At 60.8% G+C, this 14,808-nt stretch overlaps 2 protein-coding genes and 2 long non-coding RNA genes across 5 annotated transcripts; 1 reads left to right on the top strand and 3 right to left on the bottom strand.

The window, feature by feature from the left end:
* Positions 1–1,743: 1,743 nt before the first annotated feature.
* Positions 1,744–11,661, bottom strand: RAB4B (RAB4B, member RAS oncogene family). The gene is made up of 8 exons (XM_075134367.1): positions 11,220–11,661; positions 8,972–9,052; positions 7,595–7,709; positions 5,276–5,338; positions 5,008–5,162; positions 4,821–4,916; positions 2,870–2,994; positions 1,744–2,741 (listed from the first exon to the last, which is right to left on the bottom strand). The coding sequence occupies exons 1-7, from the start codon at positions 11,233–11,235 to the stop codon at positions 2,879–2,881; spliced, it is 642 nt and encodes a 213-aa protein (XP_074990468.1). The 5' UTR covers positions 11,236–11,661; the 3' UTR covers positions 1,744–2,741; positions 2,870–2,878.
* On the bottom strand, positions 3,007–4,787 carry LOC142074014 (uncharacterized). Of its 2 annotated transcripts, XR_012670506.1 has the most exons (5): positions 4,081–4,787; positions 3,980–4,040; positions 3,565–3,919; positions 3,276–3,337; positions 3,007–3,109 (listed from the first exon to the last, which is right to left on the bottom strand). It is a non-coding gene; the product is annotated as an uncharacterized LOC142074014 (long non-coding RNA). The 2 variants fall into 2 exon arrangements; XR_012670507.1 differs by lacking the exons at positions 3,007–3,109; positions 3,276–3,337 and adding an exon at positions 3,502–3,543 and having other exon boundaries at positions 3,584–4,040.
* On the top strand, positions 7,719–8,143 carry LOC142074015 (uncharacterized). The gene is made up of 2 exons (XR_012670508.1): positions 7,719–7,990; positions 8,023–8,143. It is a non-coding gene; the product is annotated as an uncharacterized LOC142074015 (long non-coding RNA).
* Positions 11,662–11,827: 166 nt separating the features above from the next.
* SNRPA (small nuclear ribonucleoprotein polypeptide A) lies at positions 11,828–14,008 on the bottom strand. Its single transcript, XM_075134368.1, has 4 exons — positions 13,824–14,008; positions 13,571–13,744; positions 12,728–12,816; positions 11,828–12,649 (listed from the first exon to the last, which is right to left on the bottom strand). The coding sequence occupies exons 1-4, from the start codon at positions 13,956–13,958 to the stop codon at positions 12,490–12,492; spliced, it is 558 nt and encodes a 185-aa protein (XP_074990469.1). The 5' UTR covers positions 13,959–14,008; the 3' UTR covers positions 11,828–12,489.
* Between the last annotated feature and the right edge of the window lie 800 nt (positions 14,009–14,808).

Genomic DNA, 14,808 nt, shown 5'->3' with positions numbered 1-14,808 from the left:
CCGCTGCCCGCAGACTTTGCTCCCAGCCCGGCGCCGGTGGAGCCGGGGGGCACCGTCACCATCCTCCTCCTCCTCCTCCTCCTCCTCCTCCTCCCGGCAGCCGCGGCCCGCCTGGCGCGGTGGAAAAACGTGCGGCGGTGCCGAAATCACCCGCCGGGGTCATCGGGAACCTGCTGAGACCCCCGGCTGCGCGACCTTCTGCAAGGGTGCCACCGCCGAGACCCCCGGGTGCCGATGCCAAGGTCCCTGGGGTGCCACCGCCGAGACCCCCGGGTGCCGATGCCAAGGTCCCTGGGGTGCCACCGCCGAGACCCCCGGGTGCCGATGCCAAGGTCCCTGGGGTGCCACCGCCGAGACCCCCGGGTGCCGATGCCAAGGTCCCTGGGGTGCCGACACCGAGACCCCCGGGTGCCGATGCCAAGGTCCCTGGGGTGCCACCGCCGAGACCCCCGGGTGCCGATGCCGAGGTCCCTGGGGTGCCGACGCCGAGACCCCCGGGGTGCCGATGCCAAGGTCCCTGGGGTGCCGACGCCGAGACCCCCGGGTGCCGATGCCAAGGTCCCTGGGGTGCTGACGCCGAGACCCCCGGGGTGCCGATGCCAAGGTCCCTGGGGTGCCGATACGGAGACCCTCAGGGTGCCGATGCTGAGACCCTCGGGGTGCCAATACCGAGACCCCCTGGGTGCCGACGCCGAGACCCCTGGGATTTCGTGGACGCTTTTCTCCGCAGGATGAAGCAGGTGGGGGGGGGGGGCGGTGGGACCCCGAGCTTCATCTTGGGGGGACTCGGGGTGCGAGGGGACAGGACCCCGAGCATCGTTTTGGGGGGACATGGGGCACGAGGGGAGGGGACCCCGAGCTCCATCCTGGGGGGGACTCGGGGTGTGAGGGGCCTGGGGGGACGGGACCCCGAGGATCATCGGGGGGGGGGGGACGTGGGGTTCAACCCCCCCTTCCTGCCCCCCCAAACCCAGGAGAAGGGGGACACGCAGCTCAGCAGCTTCACCGTCCCCCAGGTGCCGCTCATTAGCCGAGGCTAATTCCTCGTTAATCGCTCCTAATTAATCATCGATTACATCCTCGACGATAAATGCACGACATCGAGCATTAACCCGCCCGGCGCCGAGCGGAAATCGTTAACGACCCCCCGACGTTCTTCGTTATCCATCATTAATTGCGCGACGCGCTTCGTCACCGCTTATCGAGCGCCCGTACGCACGATAATCGTCGATTATCGAGCGCCCGCCGCGCTGCCCCCCCCCCCCCCCGACGATCCCGCGCCCGCCGCGCTGGCGCTTACCGATTGCGCCGGGCGCTTAATCGTTGGCCATTAATTGCGCCGCCCGCTAATTGCACGACGGGCTTTGCCCTCGCTTAACGATCGCCGGTTGATCATTAATTAGCGTTTGCATTATTTTCGATTATCGATGCCCGGGGTTGCACCACCGCCACCCCCCCAGTTGCGTAATAGCTTGGGGGGAGGGCTAGGCTGGGAACCAGGCCCCCCCCAAAAGTGGGTGTCCCCCCCCAATTTTGGAGCAGCCCCCCCCCTGCTCCGGGGACCCCAAGGGTGACAGAGGTGGCCCCGGGGTGGGGGGCACCCCCCCCCCCTCCCCAATATCGCAGCCTGAAAAGCCGAGGGGCTGCAGCTTGGGGGGGGCCCCCAAATAGCACCCAGGATGGGGGGGGGATTTGGGGGTGCACCCCACTGCCCCCCCAAAAAACAAGCAGCGGAGCCGCGCGCTGGAAAACATTAATACTTTATGTACGAGAATCACATTTTCACAGCCTGGGGGGGAGGGAAAGTTGCTTTTTTTTTGTGTTTGTTTTTTTTTTTTTGCCTTTTTTTTTTCCTTTTCTAGAGGAAAAAACCAACTGGGAGGCAGCCCCGGGCCCCCCCCCCCAGGGCACCCCCCCACCCCGGCAAGTGCAATAAATAACAACGAAAAGAAGCAGAAAGAAACACAACCCCCCCCCCGCCCCCTCGCCTCGGGGTGGGGGGGACGGGGACCCGGCCGGAGCTGTCCCCAAAGTGGGTGGGGACCGGAGCCCCCCCCATGGGTGCCCGGGGACCCCCCCCCACCTCCCCGAGGGGGTCTCGGGACAGGCGAGCGGCTCCCAGCGCAGGTCCCGGAGTCCCCGGACCCCCCCCCTCAAGTGACGGTGGGGGGTTTGATGACATTTTGGGGGGGGACGACACCACACGCCACCCCAAAAAAACCCCCCCCACCTTTTCTCTCATCGGGGAGGGGGGGGAATGGAAATGCAAAATGAAGACCACGCACACCCCCAAAAAAAAAGGCCCCTGGGGACACCCCCCCACCCCCCCAACGCTTGGGGATGAGCCACACCATGGGGGGGTCCCTGGGGCGAAGTGGGGACCCCCCCCCCCCTTCATTCAGGGATCCCCCCCCCAAAATGCTGCCGGTAGCATCTGGGAGGAGATTTTTTTTGTTTAAACAAGCTAAATACAACCCAACTCGGGGGGGGGGGGGGGGGGACGGGACACCCCCAAAATGGCAGCTGTGGCTGGGGGGGGGCGGGACACGATGATGACGATGACGATGAGGAGGACGAAGAGCGTTTGCCAGAAGCTCGGTCCAACAGAATCGAAACAAAAAGGTGTTCGCCACAGAGGTAAAACTTGAGAGTCCCTGGGGGGGGGGCTTTTAGGATGAGGGGGGGGCGGAGGAAGAGGGGTTTGGGGGTGGGGGGGGGCTCGGCGAACAAGGCACACGGTCCTGGTGGTGGGGAAGGGCAAAAAAAAAAAGGAGAAAAAGAGGTTTTTAGGGCCGCGGTGGGGGTTATCCCCCAGCCGGGGCGGAAGGGGGGCGGCCAGGCAGCCCCCCCTCCGGGGCGGGGGTCTCACCTTGGGCCTTCAGCAGCTGCAGGGCTGCCGGTTCTGCGCCGGGGCCCCCCGGGGCTGGCGCAGCTGGCGCAGGGAGGCGTCTCCGTACTGGATCCCCGAGCCCATCCGCTCCGGGTCCAGTTCACCTGGGGAAAAAAAACCCGGGGAGGGGAAGGGTTGAAACTGCGGGGTTCAAAAGTCCTGCCCGGGGATCCAAAACCTCCGCCGGGATCCAAAACCTCCATCCCCGGGATCCAAAACCTCCGTCCCCGGGATCCAAAACCCCCGTCCCCGGGATCCAAAACCCCCGTCCCCGGGATCCAAAACCTCCGTCCCCGGGATCCAAAATCTCTGCTGAGGATCCAAAACCTCCACTGGGATCCAAAATCTCTGCTGAGGATCCAAAACCTCCACTGGGATCCAAAACTCCTGCCCGGGGATCCAAAACCTCCACTGGGATCCACAACTTCCGTCCCTGGGATCCAAAATCTCTGCTAAGGATCCAAAACCTCCATCCCCGGGATTCAAACCTCCACCAGGATCCAAAACCTCTGTCCCCGGGATCCAGAATCTCTGCTGAGGATCCAAAACCTCCATCCCCAGGATCCAAAACCTCCATCCCCGGGATTTAAACCTCCACCAGGATCCAAAGCCTCCATCCCCAGGATCCAAAACCTCTGCTGAGGATCCAAAACCTCCATCCCCGGGATCCAAACCTCCACCGGGATCCAAAACCTCCGTCCCTGGGATCCAAAATCTCTGCTGAGGATCCAAAACCTCCATCCCTGGGATCCAAAACCCCCATCCCCGGGATCCAAAACCTCCACCAGGATCCAAAAGCTCCATCCCCGGGATCCAAAATCTCTGCTGAGGATCCAAAACCTCCGTCCCCAGGATCCAAAACCTCTGCTGAGGATCCAAAACCTCCATCCTCAGGATCCAAAACCTCTGCTGAGGATCCAAAACCTCCATCCCCGGGATCCAAAACCTCTGCTGAGGATCCAAAACCTCCATCCCCGGGATCCAAAACCTCCGCCGGGATCCAAAACCTCCGTCCCCGGGATCCAAAATCTCTGCTGAGGATCCAAAACCTCCACTGGGATCCAAAACTCCTGCCTGGGGATCCAAAACCTCCACTGGGATCCACAACTTCCGTCCCTGGGATCCAAAATCTCTGCTAAGGATCCAAAACCTCCATCCCTGGGATTTAAACCTCCACCAGGATCCAAAACCTCCATCCCCAGGATCCAAAACCTCTGCTGAGGATCCAAAACCTCCATCCCCGGGATCCAAAATCTCTGCTGAGGATCCAAAACCTCCATCCCCGGGATCCAAAACCTCCATCCCCGGGATCCAAAATCTCTGCTGAGGATCCAAAACCTCCGTCCCCGGGATCCAAAACCTCCATCCCCGGGATCCAAAATCTCTGCTGAGGATCCAAAACCTCCGTCCCCGGGATCCAAAACCTCCGTCCCCGGGATCCAAAATCTCTGCTGAGGATCCAAAACCTCCGTCCCCGGGATCCAAAACCTCCATCCCCGGGATCCAAAACCTCCATCCCCGGGATCCAAAACCTCTGCTGAGGATCCAAACCCTCCGTCCCCAGGATCCAAACCCTCCGTCCCCGGGATTTAAACCTCCACCAGGATCCAAAACCTCCATCCCCAGGATCCAAAACCTCTGCTGAGGATCCAAAACCTCCATCCCCGGGATCCAAACCTCCACCGGGATCCAAAACCTCCGTCCCTGGGATCCAAAATCTCTGCTGAGGATCCAAAACCCCCATCCCCGGGATCCAAAACCCCCATCCCCGGGATCCAAAATCTCTGCTGAGGATCCAAAACCTCCGTCCCCGGGATCCAAAATCTCTGCTGAGGATCCAAAATCTCCGTCCCTAGGATCCAAACCCTCCGTCCCCGGGATCCAAACCCTCCGTCCCCACCCCGGAAAAGCCAAACCCCAGCCGCCGTACCCGATTCGATTTTGTTTAATATGGTCCTGGCGCATTTTAAGAAGGCTTCTTCCACGTTTTCTCCCGTCAGGGCGCTGGTCTCCAGGAACATGAGCTCTGGGAAAAGCAGAAAGGACTCGTTCACTCAACCAAGGGCTCGTTAACCCCACCGTAATTAGCCCCGGGGACCCCAACGTTTCTCCCTCACCGTTCTCCTGAGCGAAACGCGAAGCCTCCAGGAACGTCACCTCCCGGTCGGCGTCCAAATCCTTCTTATTCCCGCAGAGGATGATGACGATGTTGGGGCTGGCGAGGGTACGGGCGTCCGTCAACCAGTTGGTCAACGCGTTGTAGGTCTCCCGGCTGGGTGGGGGGCAGAGGAGAAGGTGGGGAGGGTGGTGGTGGTGGGGAAAATGGGGTGCCGAACCCCGATTTTCCCCGGATCGGGGCTCTGCGGAGAAGGTGCCGCGACTCACCTGGTGATATCGTACACGAGCAGCGCGCCCGCGGCGCCCCGGTAGTAGCTTCGAGTCACCGACCTGAGGAGGAAGAAGAGGAAGATGAACTTTGGGAAACAAATAGGTCAATCAGTCACGGAACAGATCCTCCTGGAAGCTCTGGAGATGATTCCGGACAACCAGGATGGTTTCACCAAGGGCAAGTCCTGCCTGATCAACCCAGTGGCCTTCTACGATGGAGAATTGGCGGACATCAGCGGATGTCGTCTGTCTGGAGCTCCCCCACCACGTCCTTCTCTTTAAACTGGAGATTTGATGGGCGGACTGGCCGGTGGGTGAGGAATTGGTTGGATGGAGACATCCAGAGGTTGGATGGAGACATCCAGCTGGAGATGGAGACATCCAGAGGTTGGATGGAGACATCCAGCTGGAGATGGAGACATCCAGCTGGAGATGGAGACATCCAGAGGTGGGATGGAGACATCCAGAGGTGGGATGGAGACACCCAGAGGTGGGATGGAGACACCCAGAGGTGGGATGGGTGACAAGCAGGGGTCCTTAATACCATCATCAATGACACAGGTGGGATCAAGAGCACCCTCGGTAAGTTTGCAGATGACACCAAGCGGAGCGACCGAGGGACGGGATCCCATCCAGAGGGACCTGGCCAAGAAGGTTCCTCACGTTGAACCTCAGGAGGTTCAACCAGGCCAAGCGCAAGGTCCTGCGCCCGGGTCGGGGCAAACCCCGGGATCAATCCGGGGATGAAGGGATGGAGAGCAGCCCCGTGGAGAAGAGGACAAAAAGCTGGACGTGAGGCGGCAACGTGCGCTCGCGGCCCAGAAGACCAACGATCTCCTGGGGTCCATCACCATCTGCTCCTCTCGGGTGAGACCCCCCACCCCGATACTGGGTCCTCAGCTCCAGAAGGACGCGGAGCTGTGGGAACGGGTCCAGAGGAGGCCACAAAAATGATGGGGGGTGGGGTGGAACTGCCATGAGGAAAGGGAAAGAGTTGGGGGTGTTCAGCCTGGAGAAGAGGCGGCTTCGGGGAGACCTTCTCGGTCCCTTCCACCCCAAACCACTCCGTGATTCCACGAGGCGGCGCACGCAGGGGAACCCCCCCCCCGCCTCGGATTTGAGGAGCTTGGGGTCCCCTTGGTGGGCTCCCAGGAGAAGCTGCGCAGCCACGGGGGCAGGGGCAGAACTGACCCCGCGCCAGCACTTTTAGGAGCCTCGTTCCAAGCAGGGAGCCCCCGCATCCAATCCCCGAGCCCACACATCCAACCCCCGAGCCCACACATCCAACCCCCGAGCCCACACATCCAACCCCCGAGCCCACACATCCAACCCCCGAGCCCACACATCCAACCCCGAGCCCACACATCCAACCCCCGAGCCCACACATCCAACTCCCGAGCCCACACATCCAACTCCCGAGCCCACACGTCCAACTCCCGAGCCCACACGTCCAATCCCTGAGCCCACACGTCCAACTCCCGAGCCCACACATCCAACTCCCGAGCCCACACATCCAACCCCCGAGCCCACACATCCAACCCCCGAGCCCACACATCCAACCCCCGAGCCCACACATCCAATCCCTGAGCCCACACATCCAACTCCCGAGCCCACACATCCAACCCCGAGCCCACACATCCAATCCCCGAGCCCACACATCCAATCCCCGAGCCCACACATCCAACTCCCGAGCCCACACATCCAATCCCGAGCCCACACATCCAACCCCCGAGCCCACACATCCAACTCCCGAGCCCACACGTCCAATCCCTGAGCCCACACATCCAACTCCCGAGCCCACACATCCAACCCCCGAGCCCACACATCCAACCCCCGAGCCCACACATCCAACCCCCGAGCCCACACATCCAACCCCCGAGCCCACACATCCAACCCCCGAGCCCACACATCCAACCCCCGAGCCCACACATCCAACCCCCGAGCCCACACATCCAACTCCCGAGCCCACACATCCAACCCCGAGCCCACACATCCAACCCCCGAGCCCACACATCCAACCCCGAGCCCACACATCCAATCCCCGAGCCCACACATCCAATCCCTGAGCCCACACATCCAATCCCGAGCCCACACATCCAACCCCTGAGCCCACACATCCAATCCCGAGCCCACACATCCAACTCCCGAGCCCCCACATCCAACCCCCGAGCCAATTCTGGCCCTCGAGCTGCTGAAAAAAAACCAGCTGGAAAAAAAAAAAAAAAAACCAACCCAAAAAACCCAAAGCCAAACCAAAAAAGCCCAAAGCCGCCAACGGCCGAGGGTCGGCGCGCGGCTGCGGGGGTTTCCCTGTACCTGAACCTCTCCTGCCCGGCCGTGTCCCAGATCTGCAGCTTCACCGTCTTCCCGCCGACGTTAACGACCTTGGAGCCGAACTCCACCCCGATCGTGTGATTCGAGTCCTGTTTGACTGCGCAAAACGAGAAATTTGGGGTTGGTTTTTCTTTTTCGAAAGAATAAAAGCTTCTCTCGGCCGCAACCGGGTCCATCCCGGCTCCGCGGGGAAAATCCCCGGCAGGACTTGGCCAGCCGGGTTCTTCCCCGGCGACGGAAGCTCGTTCCGAGATGGATTTTGCGCAGAGGGTGGGGGAAATTAAACCGGAGGAGGAGGAGGAGGAGGAAGGGCGTTTCGGTTCCAATTAAGTCAGGCTCAAAGCCTTCCTCCACCCTGCGCCGACAGAAAAACTGAAGGTTTTAGGGAAATATAGAAAGAAAAATCGAAGGTTTTAGGGAAATATAGAAAGAAAACCCGAAGGTTTTAGGGAAATATAGAAAGAAAACTCGAAGGTTTCAGGGAAATATAGAAAGAAAACTCGAAGGTTTCAGGGAAATACAGAAAGAAAACTCGAAGGTTTTAGGAAAAGGAAAAAAAAAAAGAGACAAATTTTCAGCATTTTGTGGCAAAGCTCTGCTTCTCCACCAAAAGCATAAAAGATTTTTTCCATCTGACCTGGCAAGGAAGGGTTGAGGCTCCAGAACACAAAAAAAAACTCTTTTCTTTTTTTTTTTTTCTTCCCCCCCCCCCGTTTTTTCTTCCCTATTTTTTCCTTTTTTTTTCCTTTTATTTCCCTTTTTTCCTCCTTTTTCCCCCTTTTCCCCCCTTTTTTTCCATTTTTTCCGTTTTCTTCCTTTTTTTTTCTATTTTCTTCCTTTTTTTCCCATTTTCTTCCTTTTTTTCCCATTTTCTTCCTTTTTTTCCCATTTTCTTCCTTTTTTCCCTTTTTTCCTTTTTTCCCTTTTTTCCTTTTTTCCCTTTTCCTTCCTTTTTCCTCTTTCCTTTTTCCTTCCTTTTTCCTCTTTCCTTTTTTCTTTTTCTTTCTTTTTTCCTTTTTCTTTTCCTTTTTCCTTTTCCTTTTTCCTTTTCCTTTTTCCTTCTTCTTTTCCTTTTTCCTTCTTCTTTTCCTTTTTCCTTCTTCTTTTCCTTTTTCCTTCTTCTTTTCCTTTTTCCTTCTTCTTTTCCTTTTTCCTTCTTCTTTTCCTTTTTCCTTCTTCTTTTCCTTTTTCTCCCCTCCTTTTTTTCTCCCCTCCCTTCTTCCCCCCCCCAACCATCCCACAGAGCAATATTTCGCCATCGTTTTCCAGCAACCCGAGAGACGAACCCTGCTCGGGGATTGCCCCAAACAAACAAAAGCAAATCCCCCCCCCCCGCCCCCCCCCAATAAACCCACGCACATTTGTTTTCGATGAACTGGTGGAGGAGGCAGGACTTCCCCGTGCCGGCGCTCCCTATCACCAGGAACTTGAAGAGAAAATCTGAAAGGGGAAGATTTTTTCCAAAACAAAATAAACCAAAACCAAGGGTTTTTTCCCCATTCCAGGGGGGAGCCACCTTGGAGCAGCCATTTCGCGCCTGGCCCCGCTCCTTCCCCTTAAATGCGGCAAAACTCCCCCCAAAAAAACCCCCAAAAAGCATTTTTTAGCCCCCCCAGCTCCCCCAAACACTCCCTATACGGCTCCATCCCACGCACAGCCCCTATATGTCCATACGCTGGGTAGGGCCCTGTGTAGAGCCCTATATGCTCCCAGTAGGGCCCCCCACACCCCATATAGGGCCCACAGACCCCCTATAGGGCCCCTCCGATGCCCCCCTGTTGCACACGGGGGCCCCACACGCTCCCTATAGGGGCCCCATCCCACACAGGGGCCCACAAACCCTCTCTATAGGGCCCCTAGACCCCGTATAGGGCCTGCAGACCCCCTATAGGGTCCCCCAGACACCCCCCTGTTGCACACAGGGGTCCCACACACTCCCTATAGGGCCTCCATCCCACACAGGGGCCCGCAGACCCTCTCCATAGGGCCCCTAGACCCCCTATAGGGCCCCCCAGACCCCCCCATCCCACACAGGGTCCCACAGATCCCTATAGGGCCCCTAGACCCCCTATAGAGCCCCCCAGATACCCCCCTATCACACACAGGGACCCCACACACTCCCTATAGGGCTTCCATCCCACATAGGGCCCCCAAGACCTTCTCTATAGGGCCCCCATCCCACACAGGGGCCCACAGACCATCTCTATAGGGCCCCTAGACCCCCTATAGGGCCCACAGACCCCCTACAGGGCCCCCCCAGACACCCCCCCATCCCACACAGGGACCCAGAGACCCCTATAGGGCCCACAGACCCTCTATAGGGCCCCACAGACAGCCCCCCATCCCACACAGAGGCCCCACACACTCCCTATAGGGCCCCCATCCCACATAGGGCCCCACAGACCCTCTGTGAGGCCCCTATAGGCACCCCCCCATCCCACACAAGGGCCCACAGACCCCTAAGGGCCCCTAGACCCCATATAGAGCCCCCCAGACACCCCCCCATCCCACACAGGGCCCAATACACTCCCTATATGGCCCCCATCCCCCACAGCGCCCCACAGACCATCTCTATAGGGCCCACAGACCCCCTATAGGGCCCACAGACCCCCTATAGGGTCCCACAGCCAGCCCCCCATCCCACACAGGGGCCCACAGACCATCTCTATAGGGGCCCTAGGCCCCCTATAGGGCCCACAGACCCCCTATAGGGCCCCACAGCCAGCCCCCCATCCCACACAGGGGCCCACAGACCATCTCTATAGTGCCCTAGACCCCCCCATCCCACACAGGGGCCCACAGACTCCCTCTATAGGGCCCCTAGACCCCCTATAGGGCCCACAGACTCCCCCATCCCACACAGGGGCCCACAGACTCCCTCTATAGGCCCCTTAGACCCCCTATAGGGCCCACAGACTCCCCCATCCCACACAGGGCCCACAGACTCCCTCTATAGGCCCCTTAGACCCCCTATAGGGCCCACAGACTCCCCCATCCCACACAGGGGCCCACAGACTCCCTCTATAGGCCCCTTAGACCCCCTATAGGGCCCACAGACTCCCCCATCCCACACAGGGCCCACAGACTCCCTCTATAGGCCCCTTAGACCCCCTATAGGGCCCACAGACTCCCCCATCCCACACAGGGCCCACAGACTCCCTCTATAGGCCCCTTAGACCCCCTATAGGGCCCACAGACTCCCCCATCCCACACAGGGGCCCACAGACTCCCTCTATAGGCCCCTTAGACCCCCTATAGGGCCCACAGACTCCCCCATCCCACACAGGGCCCACAGACCATCTCTATAGGGGCCCTAAACCCCCTATAGGGCCCACAGACCCCCTCTATAGGGCCCACAGACCCGCCCCATCCCACATAGGAGCCCACAGACCGGCCCATCCCACATAGGAGCCCACAGACCCTCTCTATAGGGCCCCTAGACCCCCTATAGGGCCCACAGACCCCCCCCCCATCCCACACAGGGCCCCACAGCCCCCCATCCCACACAGGGGCCCACTGGGCCCCCCTCGCCCTACGAGGCCCCCCAGCCCCGACATTCCCCGGCCAGGCCGGCCGGAGCCCCCCCGGTCCCCGCCCCCCGACCTACCGTAGGTCTCGGACATGGCTGGAGCCGCCGGGCCGGGCCCCGCCGCCACCGGGCCGTACGGAAGGGAGCGGGCACAATATGGCGGCGCCCAGGAGAGCCGCTTCCGGGTCCTGCGCGCCTGCGCGGCGAGAGGGGGCGTGGACACCAGAAGGGCGGAGCCGGGCCAAGAGAAAGAGGCGTGGCCAAGGCGTGTGGGCGGAGCCAGTGGGCGGGGCTAGATGGCACGCCGGGATCCTCGGTCCTAAACTCCCGCCCGGTCCCAAACCGCTCGGGGCCTCCCCCAGACCCGGGCCCCCCCCCTCGAGCCCCGAAGCCCCCCAAGTCCTGACCCTGACACCAACCCCGACCCCCCCAGCCCCAAACCCCCCCAGTCCATGGCCCCCCCCAGCCCTGAGCCCCCCAAACGCCCCAAATCCATGGTCCCCCCAGTCCCGGTCCCCCCCCAAGCCCTGAGCCCCCCCCAGCCCATGGCCCCCCCAGCCCCCAACTCCCCCCCCCCTCCAACCATGACCCCATCCCCAAACCCCCTCAGTCCATGGCCCCCAAGCCCCCCTACCCCCCCCCAGTCCGCCCCCCCTCCCAGCAGCCGAGCAAACGAGCGGTGGGACACAGGGGGGTTTATTTTGGGGGGGGGGGGCAAGAGGCTCCAGGTGCAATGTCTGCAGAGAGACCCTGGGTACAATGCTGGGGGGGGGGGCACAGACCCCCCGGGGGTCAGAGGGAGAGGGGTGGGGGGCGGAGGGGGTGGGGGGGCAAAGAAAAAGGGGGTGGGCAAAGGAAAGGGGTGGGGGGCAAAGGAAAGGGGTGGGGGGCAAAGGAAAAGGGGGGGGGGGCAAAGGAAAGGGGTGGGGGGCAAAGGAAAAGGGGTGGGGGGCAAAGGAAAAGGGGGGGGGCAAAGGAAAAGGGGGGGGGCAAAGGAAAAGGGGGGGGGCAAAGGAAAAGGGGGGGGGCAAAGGAAAGGGGTGGGGGGCAAAGGAAAAGGGGGGGGCAAAGGAAAGGGGGGAGGAAAAGGGGGGGGTGAAGGAAAAGGGGGAGAAAAAAAGGGGGAGAAACAAAAAGGGGAAGAAGAAAAGGGGGGGGGGCAAAAGAAAAGGGGGGGGGCGAAGGGTCGGCCACCATGGGGCAAACTTACCTTCGGGGGGGGGGGGGGGAAGGGGTGAAGGGGGGGCAGTGGGGAGGGGATTTGGGGTATGGGGGGGGGGTTGGGGTGCGTGGGGCTTTTCGGGGTGCGTGGGGGAGGTGTTTTGGGGTGGGGGGGGGTTTGGGGGGGTCACTTTTTGGCGAAGGAGATCTTCATGGCGTTGTTCTGGGTGATTTTGAAGCCCTGGAGGGCGTCGCGGGCGGCCCCCGCTTGCACCTCGTTATCGAATTCAACGAAGGCGATATCGTGCCGGCCCGGCACTAACCGCACCTCCTTGAAACCGGGGAATCTGGAGGGGGGGGCACAGCTGTCAGCGGGACCCCCCCGGACCCCCCGACACCCCCCCCGAGCCCCCCCAAATACTCACTGGTTGAAGAGCATGGAGAGCATCAGCTCGTTGGTCTCCTCGGGGAGGTTGGTGAGGAAGAGGATGTGATTCGGGGGGTTCTCCGACAGCTGGGGGGGGCGAAAAAGGGGTGAGGGGAGCGAAACACAGGTGAGGGGGGTGAAAAAAGGGTGAGGGGGGCGAAAAAGGGGGTGAAGGGTGCAAAAAAGGGGGTGAGGGGGGCAAAAAAGGAGATGAGGGGGGCAAAAAAGGGGGGGCAAAAAAGGGGGTGAGGGGGCAAAAAGGGGGGGCAAAAAAAGTGGGGGCAAAAAAGGGAGTAGGGGGAGCAAAAAAGGGAGTAGGGGGAACAAAAAAGGGGTGAGGGGGGCAAAAAAGGGGGCGAGGGAACAAAAAAGGGGGTGCAAAACAGGGAGTGAGAAGGGCAAAAAAGGGGGTGGGGAGGTAAAAAAGGGGGGGCAAAAAGGTGGGAAGGCAAAAAAGGGGGTGAGGGCGCAAAAAAGGGTGGGGCAAAAAACGGGTGAGGGGAGCAAAAAGGGGGTGGGGGGAGCAAAAAAGAGGTGAGAGGGGCAAAAAAGGGGGTGGGGGGCAAAAAAGGGGTGAGGGGGACAAAAGAGGGGGTGAAGAAACAAAAAAGGGAGGGGCAAAAAATGGGTGAGGGGAGCAAAAAGGGGGTGTGGGGGCAAAAAAGGGGGGGGGCAAAAAAGGGGGGGGGCAAAAGGGGGGGGGGGGGGCAAAAAGGGGGGTGTCAGCCTCAAGGAGAGGTTGGGGACCCCCCCCAAAAGCTCCCCCCAGGCTCAAAACGTTGGTTTTCCCCCGTTCCCCGCTGGATTTTTGGGTTTTTTTACCGGTTTTGCCGGTACTCACCGGTTGCGCCGGCGGCATCTGCCCCGGCATCACCTGCTGGGGGGGCATAGCTCCCGGAGGAATCCCACCGGGAGTCATCCCGGGTGGGGGGATCATTCCCGGCGGAGGCATATAGGGGGGCTGCCCCGCCATATGATGCATCATCCGCGGCGCTTGGTTCAACGCCGGCATTCCCTACGGAAAAACATAAAAACCGTTTCAGCGTTTCCTAAAATCACCCTAAAATCCCTCCGGAATTCCCCCAAAAACTCACCGGAACGCTTCCCTGAACGCCGCCCGTTGCCGGCGTGCCGGTTCCGGCGCCGGTTTTCTTCGCCGCCGGCGCGTCTTGTCCTTTGGGTTTCCGCTTTTCCCGTTTGCGGTCGCGCTCGACGAACGTTCCCTTCATTTTGGCGATGATGTCCGAATCCGTCTTGGCATATTGGATCCGCTGCCGGAAAAAAATGGGGCGGGGGGGGGCGGGAATGGGTTTGGGGGGGTTTCTGGGAGGATTTGGGGGGGGCTTCGTGGGGGATTTGGGGGGTTTGTGGGGGATTTGAGGGGCTCCGTGGGGGATTTGGGGGGGTTTGTGGGGATTTTGAGGGGCTCCGTGGGGGATTTGGGGGGTTTGTGGGGATTTTGAGGGGCTCCGTGGGGGATTTGGGGGGTTTGTGGGGATTTTGAGGGGCTCCGTGGGGGATTTGGGGGGTTTGTGGGGATTTTGAGGGGCTCCGTGGGGGATTTGGGGGGTTTGTGGGGATTTTGAGGGGCTCCGTGGGGGATTTGGGGGGTTTGTGGGGATTTTGAGGGGCTCCGTGGGGGATTTGGGGGGTTTGTGGGGATTTTGAGGGGCTCCGTGGGGGATTTGGGGGGTTTGTGGGGATTTTGAGGGGCTCCGTGGGGGATTTGGGGGGTTTGTGGGGATTTTGAGGGGCTCCGTGGGGGATTTGGGGGGTTTGTGGGGATTTGAGGGCTCCGTGGGGGATTTGGGGGGTTTGTGGGGATTTTGAGGGGCTCCGTGGGGGATTTTGGGGGGTTTGTGGGGATTTTGGGGGGCTCCGTGGGGGATTTGGGGGGGCTCCGTGGGGGATTTGGGGGGGCTCCGTGGGGGATTTGAGGGGCTCCGTGGGGGATTTGAGGGGTCTGTGGGGATTTGGGGGGGCTCCGTGGGGGATTTGAGGAGCTCCGTGGGGGATTTGAGGGGTCTGTGGGGATTTGGGGGGGCTCTGTGGGGGATTTTGGGGGTTTGTGGGGGATTT

The sequence above is a fragment of the Calonectris borealis genome, chromosome 32, assembly GCF_964195595.1.
Source record: "Calonectris borealis chromosome 32, bCalBor7.hap1.2, whole genome shotgun sequence".
Classification (NCBI taxonomy): Eukaryota; Metazoa; Chordata; class Aves; order Procellariiformes; family Procellariidae; genus Calonectris; species Calonectris borealis.
Note: the sequence above shows the minus strand (reverse complement) of the source record. Positions and strands in the feature narration are given on the sequence as shown.